The sequence below is a fragment of the Lissotriton helveticus genome, chromosome 9, assembly GCF_964261635.1.
Source record: "Lissotriton helveticus chromosome 9, aLisHel1.1, whole genome shotgun sequence".
Lineage (NCBI taxonomy): Eukaryota > Metazoa > Chordata > Amphibia > Caudata > Salamandridae > Lissotriton > Lissotriton helveticus.
The window spans coordinates 949,828,338-949,854,198 of record NC_136070.1 but is presented as its reverse complement, the minus strand read 5'-3'; the positions used below and the strand labels follow the sequence as shown (position 1 = coordinate 949,854,198).

The 25,861-nt window shown below is 50.9% G+C and overlaps 2 protein-coding genes across 4 annotated transcripts in view; one reads left to right on the top strand and one right to left on the bottom strand.

Annotated features, from left to right (window-relative positions):
- The window catches only part of RNF123 (ring finger protein 123), a 1,600,675-nt gene extending 1,580,166 nt beyond the window's left edge, over nucleotides 1-20,509 (top strand). For all 3 annotated transcript variants that reach the window (XM_078661207.1, XM_078661208.1, XM_078661206.1), the window contains exon 39: nucleotides 15,692-20,509. In XM_078661207.1, coding sequence (XP_078517333.1) covers nucleotides 15,692-15,791 — 100 coding nt within the window. In that variant the 3' untranslated portion in view covers nucleotides 15,792-20,509. The remainder of the gene's footprint in view (nucleotides 1-15,691) is intronic.
- A 377-nt stretch (nucleotides 20,510-20,886) lies between these two features.
- GMPPB (GDP-mannose pyrophosphorylase B) overlaps nucleotides 20,887-25,861 on the bottom strand; it is a 185,588-nt gene continuing 180,613 nt past the window's right edge. Inside the window, exon 10 of the mRNA XM_078661210.1 lies at nucleotides 20,887-22,272. Coding sequence (XP_078517336.1) covers nucleotides 22,141-22,272 — 132 coding nt within the window. The 3' untranslated portion in view covers nucleotides 20,887-22,140. The remainder of the gene's footprint in view (nucleotides 22,273-25,861) is intronic.

Here is a 25,861-nt window from a genome sequence, read left to right as displayed (position 1 = left end):
TACGCTAAGACCGTCAAATCTAAGCCAGTCCGGCATGCCCGATTTGCTTGTGACACTACCTCAAAATCTTGTCAGTGGATCAAAACATGAAAACTCATTGAGTCATGTTTAACTGACCTGTACCTGTGTAGATCGATTCAACTCTGATACGAGAGGGCCACACGCCCTGGTAATTTCCCCCCCATACAAAATAAAATACGCCTCTTAAAAACACACAGGGCTCAAAGACACTGCTGAATACTACCTGGCATCATGCAAACGCATATAATGCACTAACTGTGGCCTTACCTGTACCGTGACGACGGTGAGGCGGGAGTCACACACACGGTCTGCTGCCTGCGCACGAGGCGAGCTCCAGCTCCAGGGCTACACGTCACAGCGGCGGGCGTCCCGAAATCACAAAGTGATTGGCCTGCACTGGACCAGCCAATCCTGGCGCTGCGGGGGGCACATTTGCTGCCCGCCCTGTCGCCCCTTCAAACCCGGGCTAGGCAGGCTAAGAAGTACCCCTGGGCCCCGCTGGGGAACTTTCATTGCGCATGCTTGGGAAAGTTGGATCCCAACTTGCACTTGCGCACTACGGTCCGTCTGTCTGCTGCAGCCTGAGTGTACTGTCACTCAAGCTGCAGCAGGCCACCCCCCCTGCACATTCCGAAATCGCCGGGTGTGTCCCTGCGGCTGACTCGGACTTCTGTTCTGTGAGTAATTATTTTGTAAGAAGAGGATTGCGGCCGCGATGCGGGTCCATGTGGCTGGTGGGGCTACGCCCCTACGCCCCAATGGACGCACCACGGCTGGGGTTGGTATTGCTTGGGTATCTATTCTAAGGTAAGGAATCTGTAACTAACGTGTTTCTTTCAGATGAACAAGTTCCCTTCGGTAACAATTTATCTGTAAGAAACATTAGTTAGTTATAGATTCCTTACCGCCCCACCCATCCTCTCCCTTCTGCGAACGGATTTCTAAGGTTAAGGATATCCTTTTAGTGCCCTAGTTTTGTGCACCAGTGGTCAGTGTCTTGCACGGCTTTGCGTTTCTGGCGCAGAAAGTCGTGTACAGAACAGACGTCAGCGCGCAAGGGCGGCGTCTAAGTAGCTGCTGAGACAAATATCCCGGCGACTACGACGCCGGCCGCGGAGCCGACCGACGCCACCTTCCGACGCGCAGAGGTACTGCTGACGAAAAAACTTTCCAGATCCAGTCTGACGCCTGGGGGTAATTCCGAGGTAAGGAATCTATAACTAATGTTTCTTACAGATATATAGTTACCGAAGGTAAGTAACTTGTTTGTTTTCTGCTTTTAAAAAAAAGGACATAGATAGGCTATTAAACTGACTTTGCATTGCCATTATAGCCTGTGATACTATTACATACTGCTTTACTATGGTACCGTGAGACTCCCACTTCGAATACGGGAAATGACTAAAGCATGTGAATTTATGAAAGATCCAATACTGGAGAAATGGTTTGTCTATGAATTTCAAACATGACTGCATGGAATAACCAAGAATGTGGTTCTAAAATGCCATACTTGAGATTCTATTATGCGCCAGACTCCTTACAATTTCACATGTTTTCATCGAAAGACAACTTCGTTCTTCAGTGCTGATTTTTCAAAAAGATTATGTCCCGTTATTAGCAGGAATAACGTCTGATTGACATCCTCAGCATGGGTGGAGTCTTTGTGGGACCTCCACATCACTTCCGGGCTAGGCATTGATGGGTCTGTGGCACTCATTGTGTCAACTGCTGGAGACTTTTCAGACACCTCAGGATGCTTCTAATAAGGAGCCCAGAAGAAAATAATACCCATATTCCCTGTCTTGATGTAGATTGCTTCATCGAACTCCAGCTTGTTTACTTTTGAGGGTATGCCTGGGTAATGTGCAACGGTCTTTGGTAATGTTTTCTAGGTTCATCTACCATACTGTACAAGCTCTCTGGTTTGTGAAAAGACCTATTGTCAAGTGTGGGGTTAGAACCCACCCATTGCGTACCACTAGTTGACTTATTTGTCACTATCATTTGCTTGCTTTTTATTTCTCAGCTAGTGTGGGCTTTCCTTCATTTTCCTGCGTTTGTACCTGCCCTGCAGCATAGCCCCATTACTTCTGTCCTTCCATTGCTTACTTTTCAGGCAGTGCTTTGTCTTTTTGGCTAAACACTTCATGAGTACGTTATTTTCTTGCTATCTCCCACGTGTGCTTTTTTCTTCCTCTCCACCTTGTTCTCTTGCCTGTGTGCTTCTCCCCCTACTGCGTTGCTTCCTTGCTCGCGTGCGTTTGACTCGAATGCTGCTGCTTCCTCCTCCCACCCTCCGTTGCTGCCCCCTTAACCACCCGTGGTCTGTTAATTTGTTTTTTATAATGTCGAGGGCCAGGCAGCAAATTGCTGCCGGCCTGTCTGGAATGCCTTAAAAGCACTTTTATGCTACTCCTAATTTCTTTATCTGAAAGAGACACGTTAGTGATAGATTCCTTACCTTAGATTATCCCCAGGCGTCAGACTGGATCCGGAAAGTTTTTGCTCAGCAGTACCCCTGCGCGTCACTAGGTGGCGTCCTGCGGCTCCGCGTCAGTCACTGGCGTCGTCAGTGCCGAGATGACGTCGCGGAGAGTACTTAGGCGCCACCCATGCGCGCTGACGTCAGTTCTTTCTTTTTCCGCACCAGTAAGCACAGATCCGGATTGAGCACCTACCTTGGTCACTTTTTGACCACTATTTTGAGACTTTTGTCTCGCCACTTTTTCTCCTGGTGCACGTAGGGATGCCCTGCTTTAAGTCTTGTGAGGCCTGTCACCGAAATATGTTGGGGGCGGACCCCCACAATTTTTGCCTCTACTGCCTGGAGACCGACCAAGACTCCCGGGACTGTTGAACCATGGCCCTGAAAGCCTTGTGGGAGCGGCATCGGAAATTGCTGGAAGTTCAGCTCTGGGTCCAGGGGCGCCTCTGGCGACTGCACGCGGGACCGGAGCCGTCGCTCCTCTGGCTCCAAGTCTTCGCCTTCGGATTCTGGTAAGCGACGCCATAAAAAGAAGTCGAAGAAGCGTGTTCGCTCTCCGACGTCCCCCCGTCGTTGCTCTGAGGTGGACAAGGGGGACAGGGCCTCCGCCCCTGCGGCTCCTCTGGAGCCTGGAAGTCCCGCGGCCTACCCGGGTCCGTCGGCGACTCCCGAACAGATGCAAGAGTTCCTTTGCTGCTATGGACCGTCTTTTTAAGCTTTGGGCTCCCGCCGGCGCTCCTTCGGGCCCCGCGGTCCCGTGTCCAGATCCTGTTGGCCCGGCGGCTCTGGCCCCGGCGCCACAGGATCCTGCGACCTGGCTCAGGCCCTGGCGCCACGAGTTGCAGCTCTGCCGGCTCCGGCGCCACCCTCGGCTCCACCCCTGGTGCCGCACTGGGTGCTGTTTATTCCACCCCTGTCCCGGTTCTAGGACCATTTTGTTCTGGCCTGGGATCCGCAGTGGAAGGCGGCTCCGACCCGGCCCCGGCCGGTGCCGTTCTCTGTGCCGTTCCCAATGCGTTTGTCCCTTCTCCGGCTCTGCCGCCACGACCGTCCCCCCTCTACACCAGAGGCAGTCGACGACTGGGACGGGTCCGAGGACCCTCTTGCCCGGCAATGTGATTACGAGCAAGATTGGGTGGATGACCTGGAAGACGTGGGCAAACTCGATGTTTCTTCTGATCCGGGCTTTGCCTCTCCTCCACCTACTATGGAGGAGGGTGCTTCCTACACCGTGGTGCTCAGTCGGGCTGCGGAGGCTCTCAATCTCGACCTCCCTACAGTGGCCCTCAAAACCAACCTCCTTATGGAGGTGCTCCAGACAGCGTCTACATCGTCGGAGCCGCTGCTTCCTTTCAATGAGGCCCTTACCGAAGTCCTCTTGGGCACTTGGTTGTGGCCGGCCACGGGGACGCCATTGGATAAAAACGTCGCCAGGCGTCACCTCCCGGCGCCTGGTGATCTCGCCTTCCTGACCACTCACCCTACGCCTGAGAGCCTGGTCATTCAGGCCTCGACGTCGCAGAGTGCTTTTCCCATGGCTCCGCCGGATAGGGACTCTAAAAGGCTGGAACAATTTGGCAACAGGTTGTTCTCCTCGGCCAGCTTAGGGCTGCTGTCGGTTAACACCGCCTGCTTGTTGAGCCGTTATTCCCACGCAGTGAGGGATTCCATGGCTCAGGTCTTGCCTCCGTGTTCTGAGGAGGTCCAGGCTGTCCTTTCCCAAGCGATTGCTGAAGGTAAGAATGCGGCTAAGTTTGCAATCAGGTGTGGTTTGGATACCGCTGATTCGTTGGGCAGGGCGATTTCCACGACTGGCGTTGCGGCACCACGCCTGGTTGCGTTCGACTGGGTTCTCGCCCGATGTCCAGGGCTCGCTCATGGACATGCCCTTTGATGGCTCCCGCCTCTTTGGCGATAAGGCAACAGTGCTCTGGAAAGCTTTAAGGACTCACAGGCCACAGCCAAGACCTTGGGTCTTTCTACCAAGAACCCTGCCACTCCTGGGTTTCGTTCCTTTCGTGGCCAGGGCAGGGGCACCCAGGCACGCTCCTCCAACAAGCCTGTTGACAGAACCAGCCTCAGCGCAGCCGCGGTTTCCGCAGGGGCGGGTCTGGTAACCAGCGTGCGGGTCAGTCCACCTCTACCCCTGCTGTTTCCACCTCCAAGCCTTCCTAATCCGAGCTTCAGGGAGCACCTCACGCCGGTGGGTGGCAGGGTCCACCACCACCTCCACCACTGGCGCGAAATTACATCGGACAAATGGGTGCTGCAGATAATCCGCCAAGGTTAATCAATTCCCTTTCAGTCCTCCCCTTCAGCCATGCCACCTCGGTACCACCGCTTGTCAGGGGATCATTGGCTCTTCTCCGCCAGGAAGTCACGGCCCTCCTAGCCAAGGAGGCCATCGAATGCGTTCCCGGTCAGGAAGTAGGGAGTGGTTGTTATTCCCACTACTTTCTGGACCCCAAGAAGGACAAGGGGGGCCTGCGCCCCATCTTGGACCTCCAGGATGTCAACTGCTTCCTCTGGAAGGAGAAGTTCAAGATGCTGACTCTGGCTCAGGTCCTGGCTGCCCTGGACCCTGGAGACTAGATGGCAGCCTTGGACTTGCAGGACACTTAATTTCACATGCCCATCCTGCCGGCCCACCGGCGCTACCTGTGGTTCACAGTAGGGTAGGAGCATTTTCAGTTTGCCGTGCTCCCCTTCGGCCTTACCAGCGACCCTCGGGTGTTCACGGAAGTGATGGCAGTGGTCGCAGCTCATCTGCACAGGTCAGGGGTGTCAGTCTTCCCCTACTTCAATGACTGGTTGTTGAAGGCGGCTCACCCCAAGAAGTAGTCACCCACCTTCAGACTACAGCCGACCTCCTGCATTTGCTGGGGTTCTCCATCAACGTGCTGAAGTCGCACCTGAGTCCCTCATAAGCTCCCCTTCATCGGAGCGGTTCTGAATTCAACGCTGTTTCGGGTTTATCCTCCCTAGCAGCGAGTTCGGGATATTCAGCCTATGATTCCGATCTTTCAGCCTTTATCCCGGGTTTCAGTCCGGATGACCCTCCGGCTCCTGGGCCTGATGGCCTCCTGCATCCTGTTAGTGCAACATGCCTGATGGCATATGCGGGCTCTGCAGTGGGACCTGAAGTTCTAGTGAACGCAGCATCGGGGCAACTTGTCAGATCCTGTCCAGATCTCAGAGGGCACTGCACAATACTTGCAGTGGTGGCTCGCATATCGCGATTGGGTCAATGGCAGATCCCTCTCCGTTTCCCAACCGGAGCACACAGTAGTGACGGATGCGTCCCTCCTGGGATGGGGAGGCCACCTGGGAGAGGCGTAGCTCAGAGGCCTCTGGTCTCCGGCGGAGTCCCGGCTGCATATCAACCTTCTGGAGCTGTGGGCAATCCGACTTGCACTGAAGGCATTCCTTCCCTCTGTCCGGTGATGTGTAGTGCAGGTGTTCACGGATAACACCACTGCCATGTGGATTGCAACAAACAGGGCGGGGTGGGGTCGTGGACCCTGTGTCAGGAGGTTCTGCGCCTCTGGACATGGCTGGAACATCAAGGCATTACCTTGGTGGTTTAACACCCGGCAGGTTCTCTGAACGCCAGGGCGGACAAACTCAGCTGCCCGGTGCATGATGGATCACGAATGGTGTCTGAACTCGGATGTGGTGCAGGGTCTCTTTCAGCAGTGGGGAGAGCCCTGGTTAGATCTATTCGCCACCGAAGAGAACGTGCTATGTCATCAGTTCTGAGTGTTGAAATTTCCAAGGCGGCACTCGCTTGGAGACGCTTTTTGGCTCGAGTGGAGCTGCGGTCTGTTGTACACCTTTCCGCCTATACCGCTTCTGCCCAGAGTGCTGAAGGCCTAAGTCATTCTTGTGGCTCCGGACTGGGCTCGAAGAGTATGGTATCCTGAGCTACTCAGTATGAGCATCGATCCCCTGAACCGTCTGCCTCTTCGGGAGGATCTTCTGTCGCAGCAGCAGGGGACGGTCCTTCACCCGAACCTGTCCAGCCTCCACCTCCATGCGTGGAGATTGAGCGGTGACAGTTGACGACTTTTGACCTTCCTCCCGAAGTCTGTAATGTCATTCTGGCAGCCAGGCGTCCCTCCACTAAACCGGTATACGCCTGCCGATGGAACAAATTTGTGGCATGGTGCACAGCAAAGGCTGTGGATCACCTTTCTGCCCCTCTTTCTGAGGTTCTACTGTTTCTTCTGTCTTTGGCCCAGCAGGGCTCTGCTCTGGGCACTATCAAAGGTTATCTTTCTGCCATCTCCGCCTTTCTAAGGCTTCCTGATCCGCCTTCTCTTTTTAAGTCCCTGGTTGTTAACTGTTTCCTCAAAGGCATTACGAACACGTTTCCTCCCGTGCCTTTTATAATACCTCAGTGGGACTTGAATCTTGTCTTGACTTACCTGATGTGCGCTCATTTTGAGCCCCTTCATAACTGTCCCTAGCGTCTTCTTACTCTAAAGACTGCTTTCCTGGTAGCTATCACCTCTGCCAGAAGAGTGAGTGAGCTCCAGGCTCTTTCTTCTAAACCTCCTTTCCTTTCTGTTCATCCGGACAAAGTGGTTTTAAGGACCCGTCCTTTTTTCTTGCCAAAGGTTGTCACGCCCTTCCACATCTGGCAGACCATCACTTTGCCCACCTTCTTTCCGCCTCTGCATCCTTCCAGGGAGGAGGAGAGGCTCCACCGTATGGACCCAAACGTGCGCTTGCTTTCTATCTGCAGCGTACACAACAGTTCCGGGTGGATGATCAACTCTTTGTTGGCTACGTGGGTGCCAAAAAAGGTCGGGCTGTGCACAAACGGACCATTTCCCGGTGGGTCGTTTTGTGCATCGAAGCATGTTACTCCTTGGCCAAGAAGGAGCCTCCTGTGGGGCTGCGTGCCCATTCGATCAGGGCAACTGCAGCCACTAATGCCTTGGGACGCGGCGTTCCCTTGCAGGACATTAGTCAGGCAGCTACGTGGGCCTCGCTGCACATGTTTACAAAGCACTAATGCCTTGACAGTCCTGTCCGGAGAGACAGCTTCTTTGGCCGTTCTGTGCCTTGTTACTTTCTGGTGTAATCTTGTTCGCAGACCCACCACCGGGGTTGGTATTGCTGGGTTATCTATTCTTTTTTTTTTGTAAAATTTTTTATTTTGCAATACACAGAGAAAAAACAGTAAACAAAGGTACCGCATCGGGTGCGTAGATGATCCCACACAGTGGGAAGCAATAAAGCAAGACGAGGCAATAATGCAATGCAAGAGAAGCAAGTAGAGTCCAAGCTCCAGCATCTGCAGGAGGGACGTAGTCTCTTAAGTAACCCCAATGCGGGGAATACTTCTGGTCCAGCCGGTAGAAATTCCAAAGTCCCAAAGCCATGTAACTAAGCCTCGTCCCAGCGGCACAAACGTCCCAACAGCGGAACCTAAACTCAACTTCCCTCCCACCTCCCCCCCCCTTCCCACCCGTGACGGTGCCTCATTCACCCCTCACTCATGCAACACTCATACTTAGAACTGAAACAAATGTAGGGTCCTCAACGATGCCGGGCACACTGCCGAGGGTAAACCAGCAGAAAGGAAGGACACCAGGGGACCCCATATGTGCTTAAAGTTTTTGTAGTTGCCTAGGAAGATGTCCGCCATTCTCTCAAGACTCAGGAGCCTCCATAGCCTAGCGTGCCAAAGTGAGATCGCCGGTGCCTCCTTGCGTTTCCAGGCCGCCGCCAGTGTGAGCTTGGCAGCGCCAAGGCAAAGCCATAGAATCTTCTTGTCCGCGCGAGTCTGATGCTCGAGGCCAGGATCCCTCAGGCCCAGGAGTACGAAAGCCAAAGAATTATCGATGGGATACTGCAAAATATCTTTGATATGGGATAAAATCTCGTCCCAAAAAGGTTTGATGATCGGGCAATCCCACCAAATATGGCGGAAGTCCCCCAGTAGCCCACACCCCCTCCAACATCTATCCGAAACGGCCGGGTAGATACGCCGAAGTCGGGCGGGGACCATATACCAGTGCGTGAGCGTCTTCAAATGAGCCTCCCGCAGGAGAATTGAGTGGTTAAATTGCGTCATGTCCTTCCACAACGCCGTCCATTCTCCGTCGGTAATGTCCCTCCCCACCATCTCCTCCCATTGTTCCATGTAGCGCGGTCTAGGGGAAAGGGCTGATCGAAGCAACAAACGGTATAGAAAGGAGATAGCCCCCTTCATGGTAGATGTTTTCAGCAGAAAGGCCTCAAATTCAGAAGGAGGCCTCGTGGCAGCCTCCCGAACTCCCGGCGATGTGGCCCAGTGGAGCAGCTGTAAATGCCTATATTTTTCGGTTGGCAGCACTTGGTAGTCTCGCATGCAATTCTCAAATGTCAGGGGTTCAGAGCCGTGGAACAGATGGAGCAGTGCTCGGCACCCCCCCTCCCTCCATGCGTCAAAGGGGCCCTCGGCTAGTGCCGGCGGGAACGCCGGGTTAAGGTGTAACGGAGTGAATGGAGACGGAAAGGTCGTCCATCGCTCGTCCCCCGCCAGGGAATCCCATACTTTCAGTGTGGTCCCTGTGGGCGTACTAATGTACGCGTTCACCGGGCGATCGCGCCTGGGTTTCCAGGCCAGATCCCAAATGGACCGGCCAGTCACGCTCCGGTCCATATGCAACCAATGTTTGTCGGAAAATTGCTGTGACCATTCTACCATGACTCTCAATTGGGCAGCTTTATAGTAGAGATGTAGATCGGGGAGGCCGACCCCCCCGTCATCTCGCAGCCGTCGCAAGAGTGTAAACGACAGCCGAGCCCGACCTCCCTGCCAGATAAATTTCAAGATCAATGTCCGGAGCTGTCTAAAAAATGAAGTGCTCAATGGAATCGGTAGGCCCTGAAAAAGATACAAGTATTTGGGGAGAAGGACCATTTTAATGGCATGTACCCTACCGAGCCACGACAGGAATTTGGGCTTCCACTTCTCCAATTCAGCCCGCGTCTTGGCCAGCAGGGGTGGGAAGTTGGCTGCAAATAAGCCCCCCACCGTAGGAGTGAGGTGGATTCCTAAGTAAAGTATCGAGCCCGAGGCCCAGGCCAGTGGCGTCGATGTTGTAACCTGGGCAACGTCGGCTTGTGATAAGGTTAAATTCAGGACGTAAGATTTGCCGTAGTTCACCTTAAAGCCGGCCACTCCCTCGAAGGCCAGCAATATATCCCGTACGCATGGGAGAGAATTAGCGGGGTCAGCCACCGATAGTAGAACATCATCTGCAAAGAGAGAGATCTTGTGCTGCTCCCCAGTGAATGGAATGCCCTTCACCCCCTCATGCTCCCGAACCGCCATCGCCAAGGGTTCAATGCTGAGCGCAAACAATAAGGGAGAGAGGGGGCACCCCTGTCTGGTACCTCGCGAGTGCTGGAAGAATGCCGACAGGTGTCCGTTCACCGCCACCCTCGATCGGGGGCTACAGAAATTAGCCCTCACCATAGTGAGGAATCTGTTGGAGAACCCAAACGCCTGCATCGTGTGAAAGAGAAAGCTCCAGTCGACACGATCGAAGGCCTTCTCCGCATCCAGGCCCACCAATACCGCAGGAATGCGGAACCTGTTCGCCTTCTCGATGAGATGAATCACCCTGCGCGTATTGTCGTGCGTCTGGCGGCCTTTGATAAATCCGGACTGATCCGGATGAACAATCGCCGGTAACAAGTCCTGAAGACGACCTGCTAGGATCGCTGAATACAACTTCGCGTCGATATTAAGTAAGGCTATGGGGCGAAAGGATGAACAGAGCTCAGGATCCTTCCCTGGTTTCGGCAGGACCGTTATCACCGCCTCCGCCAAAGTCGCGGCACTCACTCCGGACGCAGCCATGTCGTTGAAGAGGGCCACTAAAAAATCACACACCTCAGTCGCGAAGGTTTTATAGAAGACAGCAGTGTACCCATCCGGGCCGGGGGCTTTATGCAATTTCAGCTTTTGGATGGCTGAGAGGACTTCCTCCCTCGTGATCGGAGCCTCTAACAAATCATTCCACTCCCTGGAGACTTGCGGAAGCGGTAAGCGCTGCAAGAACTCCCGCTGTGCTGTCGCATCCAGCTCCTCGCCCTTATACAGTTCGGCATAAAAGCGGCCAAATATGTCCGCCTTCGCCCCGTCACTATGACAAAGAGCACCTGTGGAGTCTCTGATCCCCCCTACGTATTCCCGTTCCCTCTTGTCCCGCAATTGCCGGGCTAAGTGTCTGCCAACCTTGTTGCCACTAGAGTACGAATGCCGCCCTAGGCGCAAGAGAGTAAGTTCGGCCCTATTCGCATAATGAGCCTTGAGTTTGCCCCTAACCGCCGTAAGTGGACGTAGGGTCACCCTCGAGGGATTGAGCTTATGAGCCCTCTCGAGTTCAAGCACCTCGGCTTCCAGTGCGTCCCGTTCCTTTCTACGCAGGGTATTAAGTTGTGAATTGAGGCCCAAGCACGTTCCCCTGATCGTCGCCTTAAAGGCGTCCCACGTAGTCGTCAGAGAGGTATCCGACGGTGGATTGCAGTCGAAAAATTCGCGGATGGCCAGGCGCAAGGCCTGGTTAGAAACCTCGTCCCTAACCACCGACGCCGGGAAGTACCACTTCCGGTTCGCGGTGTCGGGTGGCGACCAACGAAGAGTGAGCACCAAGAGACCGTGGTCCGACACCGAGATCGGGAGAATGGCGGCATCCAGTATGTTCCCCCGTAGAGACTGGCTAAGAAAAATGTAATCCAAGCGGGAGTAAGAGTGGTGTACGTGTGAAAAGAATGTGTAGTCTTTCATGGAAGGGTGGAAAAAGCGCCATCCGTCTGCTAGACCCAACTCCCCCACCCCCTGCTGCGTGGCCTCCGAAAAGACCCCCGTGTCCGCCCTACGACCCCCTGAGCTATCGAGGTCCCTGTCCCACACCAGATTAAAGTCTCCCAGCACGAATAAGTGTCCCCCCGCAAAGTCCCCAACCTTCACCAGCAATTCTTGCAAATACCTGTTCTGACCCGCATTGGGCATATACACCACCACAAACGTACACAGCCTGCCCTGAATGTGCCCCTTAACCATCAGCCAACGGCCCTCCTTGTCGTGTCGGACCTCTACCGGTTGAAACTGCAACGAAGCTCTGAACAGAAGCGCCACCCCCCGGTGCTTCGTAGCTGCGGAGGACCTGTACACAATGGGGTATGCCCTATGGCGGAGCCTCAACTCATCCTTCCGAGCCAAGTGGGTTTCTTGCAGTCCAACCACATCAAGTTGATGATCCATCACATACTTCAGTACTCTCTGCCGTTTCTGTGGCGAATTCAAGCCCTTAACATTCCACGTCCCTATACTAAGCGGCATGACGGAAATACACCCCAGAAGTCGCTCTCAGTGTGCCAAGTGCCATCCATCCCTCGTTCAGCCCTGCCCTCAGGCAACAGACACCTAGCAGTTTCCCGATCATTCGCAGCACAATAGTTCCAACAGTAGAGTACGCACTTAGCCGCAGACACACCACAAACATCCCCTTCAGCCCCCCGTCACGGGTCCCCCCCCATCGACCCCAACAACCCCCAGCCCAACCCCACCCCAACAGACAAGTAAACCAAGCATAGCGCAAGTCACGGAGCCTCCCCGCCCCCGAACCCCCATCCTCCCCAACACCAAACCTTACCCATAAGGAAGGGAACAACAAACAACAGGATTGGAAATCATAAAGGAGAAACAGAATACTCATCAAGTCCAGTAGTCCAAGGTTCCGGAGAGGTCTTCCCAACTGGAAGCGGAGCAGGGGTGCCAAAGGATCAACCCCTTCGGCCATGGTCCGGGGTGTCTCCCCAAAAAGTACATCCATACCCCAGACCGAACTCCGAAGTCCCTCCGGCGCCGAACCTGGTCAATGCAAAACCGTGGTGGATCATGCCGCTCCAGAGCCGAGTTGCGGATCCGCCAGCGTGGCTGAGGCCACCGAAGCCACTGCGTCGACCCTTTCCTGCTGACTAGAAGCGCTGTCCGGCCGCCGCCGGTCTGGGGAGGCTCCCACCCTATGCCAGGAGGACGAGCGATGACGTCTCCGAGCCGGCGAAGCAGTCGCTCCCTGTGAAGGAGGGTCATCCTGGAGACCCAAAAGGTCCTTTGCTACCTGCAGAGTGTTAATCTGTACCAGCCGATTCTGCCATCGGAAGATGATCCTGAAAGGGTGGCCCCACGAATAGGAGATGTTGCGTTCTCTCAAGAAGGAAGTCACCGGGCGGAACTCCCTCCTCTTCCGCAGGGTGGAGGCTGCCAAGTCCTGGTATAGCTGAGGGGCATGGCCCCTGAATTGCAAAGACGAGATGACCCTGGCCTTGCGGAGAATACGTTCTTTGAGTTGGAAGTCATGAACACAGACGAGGATGTCAGGAGGGGGACCCCCACCGCGCCTAGGCAGACCAACTCTGTGTACTCTGTCCATCTCGATCTCCGTCACTTCCTCCTCATCCAAAATCTGTAAAAACAAGTCCCGGACGTAGCCACGCAGGTCTCCCGCCTCGCCATCCCATGGCACCGCCCGGATGCGGATGTTGTTCCTCCTGGAACGATTTTCCAAGTCCTCCGTATGCAACTGCAGGTCCAGATTCTGTTCAGTGAGGCGGATGATATCTTGTTGCAGCAGGTGCACATCGTTAGCCATGCTCAGATCATGGTCTTCCAGGGTCGCCACTCTCTCGCCAATGCCGTCCACGTCCCTGCGCACTTCCCTCAGGTCAGAAGCCAATTGAGCCCGGAGCTCAGAAATATCCTCCTTGATGGATGTAAACAGTTCGGTCATGAAGGCCTTAGTAGCTGGCGCCTCGTCGTCCGATACCTTCTGCGAGCTACTGGCCCCCGGGGATGCCGGCTGCTGAGAGGACTTGGAGGCACCCTCCTTACCCTGACGACCCCCCTTTCGCGACACGTTGGCCATCTCGGCTGGTGGCACGCAGACCGGGAGGACAGACCACCCCAATCCGACAGGTAGCAGACGCTATGGGAGCCTGCGGGGCCCGCGAGCCGCAACGCTTCCCCCCAGACAGCTCAAACGATGCCCCCTCACTGTCCAGGGCTCAACGGAAGGCAGATCCAAGGCAGGCGGCCCACACGTGGGGGGGTTAGGGGTCCCCACAACTAACTGCGCGTGATTAGGAGGTAGGGCTAGGTAGGGCAATGCAGGCACACTCCACTCCGCTAACTGCGCGTGATTAGGAGGTAGGGCTAGGTAGGGCAATGCAGGCACACTCCACTCCGCAATCAGCGCCGTCCACGTCGTGGCCTCCAGGAAGGGAACTATAATGGGACCGCGTCAGGCTCTGATGTACCCAGACGTTCCCAAGTGCAAGAGTGCAGCAGTCCGGCCCCAGCAATCCGTCCCCCTGGCGGGGTCCGCGGTCCAGACGGCCCTCCACCACCTACACTGGCCGTGGATCGCGATGCAGGTCGCCGTGGCACCACGCGGCAAATTCAAACGGCCAGCCAGCCCACGCCTATCCGCCAAGAGTAGCGCCGCAGCTGTTGTATGTAGCGCCAGGTCCCGTCGTCCCAGGCAGTATGGCCGCTCCCGCCCTTCCTGGGGAGGCACTCACCCCGCCGACACCGCTGCTGGGCCCCGTCCTCGTCCCTGCACCGCTCGTTCCACCAGCAGTACTGGGCCCCGTGTAGCTCCACTCCTCTCCGCCGGCCCCGCACTGCGCCACCCGCCGGTGGCCTGCCGTGTCCGGATGCTCCGCGGCGCTCTCACCGCTCCTCCTCCGTCCTGCCACCGGAGTCACCGCTACTTCCCGGCTGTCCTCGCCGCCCTCTGCGACAAGGCTCCAAAGCCCAGGCACGTTTCCCTGCCGGCAGGAGCTCCGCTCCCACCGCCGGCAGGCGCTGGACGTGTTCCGGCGGCGCCTCGCCAAGCACCGCGAGTGCCGCATTCACCAAGCCGGCTCCCCGATCACGGGAGGCCGGTGCTTCTTAGGCCCCAAAGGCTAGGGATCCCGGTAGGCGTTCCCAGCGTCACACCGCTCCTCTAGCGGCACCGCTGCACTCCGCTGTGCTGGGGGCACTTCCGCCACCCTTCAGGACCCGGGCAGCTACACCAGGATCGTGCTGTAAGTAGCTTTGTTCGGCTCGGCGCCGGAGAGACCCGAGAAAGCGTCTTACTCGGACGCCATCCTGGCCACCGGGTTATCTATTCTAAGGTAAGGAATCTATCACTAACGTGTCTCTTTGAGATGCACAAGTTACTACTTGTGTAACCATATATCTGTATATCTGTAAGAGACATTAGTTGGTGATAGATTCCTTACCGCCCCACCCATCCTCCCCATTCTGCAGACTGATTACTAGGGTTACGGTCATCCCTTTCAGGGCCCTAGTTTTTATGTACCAATGGTCAGTATCTTGCAGGGCCCTGCGTTCGTGGCGTGGAAAGTCGTGTACAGAACTGATGTCAGCGCGCATGGGTGGCGCCTAAGTACTCTCCGTGACGTCATCTCGGCGCCGACGACGCCAGTGACGGACGTTGAGCCGGAGGACGCCACCTACTGACGTGCAGGGGTCCTGCTAAGCCAAAACTTTCCAGATCCAGTCTGACGCCTGGGGATATTCTAAGGTAAGGAATCTATCACCAACTAATGTCTCTTACACATGTAGTAACTTGTGCTTTTTAACCAATCTTTCTTAGTAATGGAGCATGTGTGTCCCTACAAAATGGCACATACCTTTTTATTGTGATTTTTTTCATCGTGCTGCACGGCTTCTGGTTTATGCTGTACAGCATTGCTAAAAGTCAGTTGGCAAAGTCAGTACGTCTGAAAGGAGTGACCTGTAGCTTTTGCCATTGCATGTTTCTTTTAGCTTCATCTTTCTCTTGCCTTCGTAATGTTTTGTCTAGAGATTTAACTGATGTCACCAACTCAGACGGTGCATATATGGAGCTTGCAACTTGCCCATGTAGCTCAGCTCTTGGCTCCTGTGTGGCATAGCTGAAAACACTGTAGTACCATTCTGATGATATTTCTACAGAACAGTAATCTGCAGGAAGACAGACAGCCATGAGAAAAAGAAAGAGTTATTGAAGTGGAGTTTTTGAATATGGGCACAGCTGTACAACAATATCATTTTAGATTCAGATACACGTCTTTTAAAGGTTGTATTCCTCTTTTAATTGATCTTAAAATGTTATGTTTTCCTTGTAGGGCTTGCATCAATCAGCATCTCATGAACAACAAAGATTGCTTCTTTTGCAAAGCCACCATAGTAGGTGTGGAGGACTACGAGAAGCCAGCCACCAACTAGTGCCTATCCAAGGAGCCTCCCCAGCACTGTTTGTGATTTCTTATGTAAAGCTGGTATTTTAATGTGAACAGAGGGTTTGTGGTGGCCAATGTGTCCAGAGAGCGCGTTTACAATCTCTGTAATGCACTGACGTCTGTTGAGTATTGAAACAAGATTCACATTTCACACCTAAGCCAACTGGTACTTATCTTTGTTTTTCTGGCTTTGATTCACAGATCATTGCACACTAAAATGTAGTGTTACCCCACCCCATGTTCAAGTATGTTTATAATGGCCGTCCTCACCCATATCCGAACTCTCATACTGCATCTACATAAAATACTGCAGGACTGAGCCTAAGCCATATTTATTTCAATGATAAACCTTACCTTGATGGACAGAATGTTTTGAGTGACTTGAAGCTTTAGATTATCTTGTGTCTCTGTGATATGTATTTTTTTAAAGAATATTTATCTTCCTTCATTTTTTGGTACGCTTCATAATCGGATTTAATACTGGCGAGGCCAACAGCCACACTGAGCAAGATAAGCAACTCACCACTTCACTTTATGAATTTCTTCTGAATTTTGAATTGTACGTATTTATTCTAGCATTTGGTGCTGGGTTTTAAAATATCCAACACCAAAGATGATGCAGTTGGCATGTTCCATTTTTCAGGCGCATGGCCTAAAGTTTATGGAGTTTTGCATGATGTCACTTGAATATTGCCATAGGGGAAGACTAAATGAAAAATTTAGCAGAATGTAGTTTCGACCTCTGTCCAAAGGAAACCTAAAGTTCTCTTTCACCAAACGCACTAAAAATGACAACTGATGTGCAATTCAAATGAAATTGATTGAGACAAGAATAACCAAATATTAACCACCAATAGACGTGCCACGTTCTTGTGATATTTTATTCGATTTGGAACATATATTCTTTCATTGTGTTTATATCTTTTCAGTCCTCCAAAAGAGACTAAAATGTCCTTCCGGAATTTTGATGCATACATTTGACTTGTTGATGTTCTATGCAAAAACCCATTGTGCATTTGATATATTGATGTATGGTGTGTAAGCTTCTTCAAAAGCATTTTAAAAGTGACACAGCAGGTTTTTAATAAGACTTGGTAAGCATGGCAGTACTGGGTTACTGCCAAGTCGTTTTTCTCAAAGGGTTTTTGCACTGGTTTGGGGTGGCATAATACGTTGCTACTAAGTATTGTTTTATTTTTAAGCTTGTGTGTGGTTGATTTAAATAATCTGGCTCTCTCGATAGTAGGACCCTGTGGGTCCTATTTCCCGTCAGTACTACTAGATATGCAGTCTTTTCCACTGCCATTCTGTACTACGTTGTCTGCGATCTTGATCTCCCAGCTCCAAGGCCCTTTCTGTCTATAGAGCTGATTGACTTCTTGTGATGAGGCTTCGCATTCAACCCCATCCTTCTGACTTGTTCCGTTATTGGCATATGTGTTGGCCTTTGGGATGAACAGACTTAGTGTAGGTTTTAGTATGGCCTATAAATATTGGATTATGCCACTCATTGGAAACAGTTTGGATTGGGAATCACATAGCCATGAAGTAACACAGGGTTGGCTGCAAACAAACACTGTTTAATTATTCATGGCTTGCATGCACATGCATACATTCTTTTGGATGCTGGATTCGTAGATCATCAATTCTTGTGTATTCCATCCCATAGATTTCCAGATATCCTAAGTGTTTTTTTTTCAGTTATAGACTTAACCCCAAAGAAAATGGCATATGCAAGCCTCATGCCCTCAATCATCTATGAAGATGTTATGCATGCCTGCTGTTTCCCTTTTCTTTTCCAAAAGGGAGAACGCAGGTCAAGATCTCGGCCACTGGAACACATTTTATTGATTATTTAGATCCTATGAAATGAAGATTGTCATAGCTCAAACACAATTGAGAAACGCATGCTGGGCTTATGGAGCGATGTTTATCTTTATTTGGGTGCATGTACACATCTGTAAGCCATTAAAGCAAAGAATGGCTTCTTCAAAGCCTTAGAATGGGACTATTTAATACAAATTATCCAGAAGGGTGGCATTGAATGTTAATTGTGTGTTAGTAGTTAGTGGCATTTGTTTCCTTTTCTCCCACAGGCTTCCACTATCTGGAGGTCCGAGGCAGGGAAGCCTAGATTTAAAAAGAAAATCTGCATAGTCCCTTTGACATCGCTTCTTACAAGGAATTATCTGGCTCTCAGTCTAGCCTAAAACATACAATTCCAACTTTTTGGACAATTCATTGCTCCACAGTCTTATTCAAATGTTATCACAACAGCCATTGTCAATGGTCGAGGTAGGAATAGTTCTACCTTATACTTGAGCAAAACCTTTGATTCAGGCGAACGACTTGCTGGAACTCATCCTGCCAGACTAAGAATGGTGAAGGCAAATCTTTAGCATAGAAGAACCAATCTATGTTGTTTACTCTTGACTCTGAAACAGTCCTTTGTCAAGAGACTGAACACAAGGCTCTGAACAATAAAGAAAACTGATGGGGAAATATATTTGTGATCCCAAAGGTGCCTTCACCTGATAACAATGAGGCTTTTTAGTGTTTAGGGTCATACATCTTTGTGGTCACTACCGGAGGTGAAAGAGCGCCTAAAACTGTGACATAGGGTATGTGGTCCTCGAGCATGATTTGCTGCTGCCTCCTTTGCTGAATTTAGACATAATTCATGTATAGAGAGAAGAGGTTCAGGCCACCTAACAATCACCCTTCTTAAGCCAAATTTCAGCTAGTCTAACATTTCCTAATTCTGTCTTTTGCAGTCAGAGATCGAAACCAAGCATTTCTAAGTATATCCTGTCCCGAAGCTTATGTAGCTGGGCCAGCATATTGCATAGTAACTCAGGTTATTTATTTTCAGTGCTCTGTTGGCTAGGAATACCATATGGATAGATTGGGGGCACTACTAAATAGCTTTCGTTCTGCAAACTTCAGAAGGTACAAGCAATGATCAGTATGGGCTGATAATCTGAATCTTACTTCTGTTCAGGTAGAGGGCAGTTTTAGATTAAGTTGCAGTTTATGCAACGGTCTGTGCTGGCAGTTCTGTCTTTTATTCTTGGTTTATCAGCGTGCCATGGAAACAACTTATTTATCTAGGTTTCTCCACTTTGAGGCAGATGTCCTGACTGGTCCAATCAAGTACCAGAGGATCATTTGACTACAGGAAATACCTACCTGATAACTGTTTAACCTAAAAACAGTGCTGAAAGTAAGGTACTGCTAGACCCCATTAAGACTAATATTCTCAGGCACTTTCACATAGAGCAATTCACCAGGAAACGCAGCAGACAGCACTACTATGTTGTAAGAGGTGTTGGTCTTTCTTCAGCAGAGGTTAGAAAGGTGATATGTTTTATGCATGTGCCTGATCAGTCATAAGTGCTTCTCTGGAGATTTAGCGGTGCATGCAGGAGCTGTCAGCAAGCAAAGAAAGCAGTCTCCAACAGAACTCTAGTTCCATGTGACAAAGCCCAAGGCAAGCCTTCCGGTTCTTGGGGCTTCTCTGTCAGGCAGACAAAAGGAGTACCATTGACAAAAGACAACCGATGACCGTCACTCGAACAACTGCACAAGGTGAATAGTCACAAGCAGGGAACCACTCCTACATGTGCTCAGCTCCGGGCACTAAGAACACTGACAGAGCATGTTGCTTTTTAAAGCAGAGTTGTATTTTGATTCTAAAAGCAAGACACACCTACCCAGTATGTCATCCACCTTCTGCAGTTTATTATTTATGCAGTTAAATAACAGAAACTGGAGAGGCACCCATGCCCTGGTACTTTGAAGGCGTTAGCCACAGGCTTGGTCTCTTCCTATCTGTCGCTGACAAAGCCTAAACGCGATACTATATTTGGCTAGTTCTTTTTGATAAGACACACAGAGGTGTCTGTCTAAAAGCGGAACACGTGTACAGATGAAGTGCAAAAAGAATACAGGGTTAATTACTAAAGTATGAGTTTTTATGAACTTTGCATCATTTGGTACCACCGACTCATCCAGCCTCCCCGCAGTGCAGGAGTTCTGTAAGAGCCGATGGCTTTCTGTGCCAGCCCAGATAGGAAATAATTAAGATGGTTTTAATTTTATCAGAAAAGCATTGAATGACTGATCGGTGTGCCATATGCAGTGGGTAATCATTTGGATGTAAGAGAAAACACTTTTTAGAACCTTTTGAGAATATTGATTGTCCAAAGATCGGGAAAAAGTATGTCGATGACCGTGACAATTTTTAATCTTTCATTTTTTTAATCATCTTCTAATGACAGTTATTGCATCATGGGTGTGCTGCGCATTTCGTGAAACCATTCTTGAAACTCACTCCTCCATGGGCTTGTTCTTATTAAGTCCCCCTGGATATTCTTGGCCCCAGGGGTCTCAAGTTAGATGAATTATCGACAGAAAGTGTGCTAACCAGGGGAATCATTAAGTGGGAGGGTAAAAGATATATAGACTACCGGCATAAAAAAGCGACTTAGTGTACATTGGAAAGGAGTTGCAGGTTTTCCTGGTTTCCATTTGTGTTTTCAGTAAAGAGACAAAAAAGGGTGTGGTGACTCAGGTATGTGATGTTGTACAGTGACACAACGTGTAATTATAAATGTATTTGTTAAAGCACCAGACTTAACCTGTATTTGAAAAACTTTACAGGCACTGATCAAACACATTAAATTATTTATCCAACAAAGAAAACGTCTTTAGTCTCTTTTGTTAATGTCTAATGATCGATCAACACAGAACTCGAGGGAATCATTCAGACCAAGCATGTTGTTACAAAGGCTCTTTTTCCTGTCTTTGTGTACTTACAATCTCTCCTTGCCAAAGCGTGGGATGACTGGCATCACACGAGGCCTTTTTCAGCAACAGTCCTTACCCACGAGGGCTTCAGCCATTGCCTGCCTGGTCAATCTAGCTTATATGTATTAATGCGTGGTCTGAGTTTAATGCTGCTGTATTTGCAAACTCTTGATGATCAGGTAAATTGTGTAATTGTATGCAGCTTATATCTGTTGGTAGGATTTACGCAGTGAAGTGAAACAGGCACTCTAATAACAGACTATAGGCATAACAATTTTTAAAAAATATTTAATATTTTCTCAAATGTACATAAAAACATGTAATCATATTTACATGTATGTTCCTATTGCCCCAGCATCTTGCTGATGTTGTTTTCTGTAATTCGGCAGGATAAGGACGAGACAGTCAAATAAAATCTATCTTATTAGTGCAAATGCCTCCAGCGAACAGCTTCTGTGTATACTGAAATCAAGGCAGCAGGTTTGGTAGCAACATTTAGCCAAGACACATAAGGAATGGCCGAAACTTTAAGTTGTCAAGTTCAATCAAGATTGTGGGTGCTAAAAGGCAACGGAGGGCAGCTAGCATACAGAATCACACTGCCCAATTCCACAATGTTATTCAAACATCTCCAGCAGAGATGTCTAGAGCAGCACCCAAATTAGACCACTTCTAAACTTTATGGGGTATAAGAGCTCACAAAATATTTTAAGGAATTTTGTTCTCGGCCAGCTGCCACCCTCACCACTGAAGATTAAAATCAAGAGCAGAAAACTGCAACACCGACGACCTCTTTCTTTGTCAAATGTCCAAAAGAGGGGCTCTACGAGTAAGATACTAGACTGTTCGAGCGCAACATGCCAAATCAGTCATCCTGGCAAAACACAACACTTACCCATCAAGGGTGTTGTAATCTTTTCACAATGAGTTCAAAGCAATTCATGTTGGACACATTTCTTAAGTATTGTAAGAAAGAGATGTGTATCAAACGTCTGAGAACAGTGACAAGTAGGAGTATCAAATTTAACAGAAATAGGGTAGATCCACACAGCAACTCTTGACATTGAATGCACATCAAAGAGCTGCCTGAAAGTAATCCCCTCTGGCGTTGGTGAACTAGAGAGACCACTCTAGTAAAGTAAACCATTTGTACATGAATGATGCATATCAACAGCAATCTCTTCATTAGAATGCCAGCTGTCAATGCACAAGATCAGTTTCTGTCCCCATTCTCAAACTGTTACCTTAGACCGCTTTACCTATGTTCCTCTAGTCCCTAATTCTGTGATTGGTTACACAGTGATTTGACCTAGAACCCATGATCAATATTCTACTTTTCTGGATCTATCCACCCTTCGAGCAGTCTTGGTTGATTTCATCCCTCAATAAAGCCAACCATATTTACCCCTTTTAAAGCAGCTGTGGGAGGAGTTACTGTGGAGAATAATTCTCAACACTTTTAAGGCCACCCAGTCTCCCCCTTCACCAGCAGTCATCTAAACACCACCCCTTTCCATAAGTCTCCTCTACATAATGATGCGTGGCTCTGGCACAGACTCCGAAATAGACTTGTGTGGAAGGACGTTGGCCCCATTGAGGTACAACTCATCGTGCACAATTACATCCTCTCCTAGAACAGTCACGTTTTCCATCCTCACCTAGATAAGGAAAAGAAATAGAAAGTTACTCGTTTGTTTGCATCGGTATTACAAGTACTACAATTAAACTTAAGTTATACTAAAGTAACCATAAAAAATACACTGCAAACATGATCATCTTTTATGACAAGATGAATGGTTCATTAAAGTCGGCTAATTTATAACTTTGACAACATTCACAAACACACCCCATTTTGTATATGCTGTAATCATTAACCGGTAATAGAGAAGGGCAGAAACTGAGGGATAGTGGGCAATCTGAAATCACTTTTGAATACTTGTTAAGGTGTAAATGTTTCATTTGCAACAAAGTTTGCTTGTGCCTCTCTTATGACATAATTCGGTGGACAAGGACAATCAGTTAAGAGGCAGAAGGTGTTACTTTTCCTTCAATTTAGGTCATCTTACATATAACTTTTTCTGGATAGTACAAATTATGATTTCATTTTCGATACTTTTGAACTAAGTATGAATCCAAAACAACTAATAAATTGGTCCAGGATATTTGAAAGAGACTGTACTTATAGATTCCTTCCCTTTAGAATTACCCCCAGGGATCTGACTAGATCCTGAGATTTTTCTTTAGCAATACCGCTGCGCGTCGGTAGGTAGCTGTGTTCGACTCCGCTTCAGTCGTCCGCGTCCTGCTCGCCAGGATGACGTCGCAGTGTCTATTTAGACGACGCCCCTGTGGGCTGACGAACTTCTTTATTTTTTCGCACCAGCCAGCACAGATCCGGAGAGAGCTTGCCCCGTATTCACTTTTTGACTAAACCTTTTTTGGCTTTTGTCAATGCCTTTTTTGAGTCTCCGACTCCTGGTAGCACGAGGATGTCTCATTGTCGGACGGGCTTCAAGCCTTGTGACTCTTGTCACAAATTGATGTCTGTGATGGATCCGCACCTAGTGTACCTCTGTGCCTGGAGTGCGACCACGACACAAAGTCGTTCTCCGACTGCTGGGCCATGAATCCGAAGTCTTTGCGGGAGCAATCCCCAAAGCTGTTGGAGGCCCGACAGTTTGCTCAGCGTCATTCGAGGTCCCGGTTGAGAGGAAGGGCTCGGGACCGGTCACTGAGCCACCACCACTCGTCATCGAAATCTTCGCACTCTTCGGGCGAGTTGAAGCACAAGAAGAAGGCGAAGAAGCATAGTCACTCTTCGTCTTCTCCCCGTCCGTCGGCCGGTGCAACGCAGGACCTAGAGCGTTGTTGCGCTCTAGCTCAGTCTTCGAAGCCTGCTTCTAGGACGGCTACGTGCTTCCCTCCTTTTCCCAGAGCTGGAGCATCCCCTGCACAGCTTCAAGTCTTTTACGAAGCGCTTCACAGCTTCTTTGGGCACGCCGACTCCGCCAGCACCTTTGGGCCCCCGTGGACCCAGCTGGGGGCCCTGGGCCTCCGATGCTTGCAGCTCCGGAGGGCCCCCAGGATCTAGGCCTGGATCGGAATGACGCCGGTCGACCTCATGGTACTGTCCCCGGCACCGATTCCAATGACGGCACTACCGGTGCCGACCCCAGCCTCACCCCCGAGTTCGACACAGCACCGATTCCAATGACGGCGCTACCGGTGCCGACCCCAGCCTCACCCCCGAGTTCGACACAGCGCCGGACCAACATCGGCACCGGCAGGTATGTTTATATCGCTGTTCAAGCCTGGTGTTCCCTTCTGCCCTGAGTGGCAACCGGAGGAGGGTGAGGAGGACTGGGAGAGGTCTGTTGGCTGATCAGCTTGAAGAGCCGGACAGGCGGGAGGAACTTGGTGATGCCAGTGGTTTGGATACCTCCCCATACCTTGGCATTCTATTTCCCCCTACCGCGGCTATGGGGGAGTGAGCTTTGTATGCAGTGGTGTTGCGTAGGGCGGCTGAGACCATGGGCCTGGAGCTTCCTACGATGGCAGTCAGGACTAACCTCCTGACAGAGGTGCTTCAACCAGTAGCGGCCTCTTCTGATTTTTAATGAAGCCCTTACCAACGTCCTTCTGGGCAGTTGGTCCAGGCCAAGCACAGGCGCTCTGGCCTCTTCTGCTTTTTAATGAAGCCCATACCAACGTCCTTCTGGGCAGTTGGTCCAGGCCAAGCACAGGCGCTCCTGTGGACAGGATAACTGCCCAACGCCACTGCCCGGCCCCAGGCGACCCACTTTTCCTCTCCTAACACCCTACCCCCAAGAGCTTGGTGGTCCATGCCTTGTCCGCAATGGGCGCATTCCCCACTGCTTCCCCAGATACGGAATCCAAGAAGCTGGACCACCTTGAGAAGAAAATGTTTTCTTCTGCCAGCTTCGTGCTGTGGTTGGTAAACACCGCATGCCTCTTGGACCGTTATACCCATACGGTGTGAGATACGGTTGCACAAGTGCTGCCACAGTGCCCGGGCAATTCTCACCAGTGCAGTGGCAGAGGATCGAGACGCAGCTAAGTTCACCATTAGATTTGGGCTGGACACCGCCACTCTCTGGGCAGAATGGTTTCCACGTCAGTAGCCTTGAGGCGCTATGCCTGGTTGAGGACGTCTGGTTTCTCTGGGGTTGTCCTTTGATGGCTGTCGCTTGTTTGGTGAGAAGGCGGACTCTTCGCTCAAGCGTTTCAAGGATTCTAGATCGAAGGCTAGGTCCTTGGGCCCCGCAGCAACTTCTTGCCCCACGCAGTCTGCCTTTCGATGGCTACGGGAGGGGTGCCCCACCACATTCGACCCAGTCTAGTCACCGGTTCGCGCAAGCTTCCCAGCCTATGTGGGACCCAGTGACACAGGTCTGGGGGCCAGTGGGCAGACCAGCCACCCACTTCCCCCTGCAGCAGCCTCCAAACCCTCATAGTCCAACCTTTCAGGGCCGCCAGTGGCGGAAGGTTCACCATTACCTCCTCCACTGGCAGAACATCTCGTCAGACAGGTGGGTTTTGCAGATAGTCCAAAGGGGCTACTACTTCCATGCCACCAGCCTTTCATCACATGTCGGAGGATCACTTGGCCCTTCTCCACCAAGACGTTGCAGCTCTCTTGGCCAAAGGAGCTATTAGAAGGGTCCCAGTGCCAGAAGTAGGTCATGGTTGGTACTCCCACTACTTTCAGTTACCCAAGAAGGACAAAGGCCTGTGTCTTATCTTAGACCTCAGGGCCCTCAACTGATTCCTTTGGAAGGAGAAGTTCAAATTGCTCATGTTGGCTCAGGTCCCGTCTGCCCCCGACACCGGAGAGTGGATGGTAGCGTTAGACTTGCAGAACGTGTATTTCCATATCCCCATCCTGCCAACCCACAGGCATTACCTGTGGTACACGGTAGGCCATGAGCAGTTTCAGTTTACCGTGCTTACCAGTGCCCCTCAGGTGTTAACGAAAGTGATGGCGGTGGTTGCAGCTCATCTGCGCAGATCAAGGGTTCCAGTCTTGCCCTATCTCGATGACTGACTGTTGAAGGCATGCTTGCCCCAGGCTGCCGTCTCCCACCTCCAGACAACGGTGGACCTCCAGCACTCGCTGTGGTTCACTATCAACGTGCCAAAGTCACACCTGACTCCCTCTCAGTACCTCCTTTTCATCGGAGCAGTTCTGTATACAGCGCAGTTTCTGGCTTATCCTCCCGAGTAGCG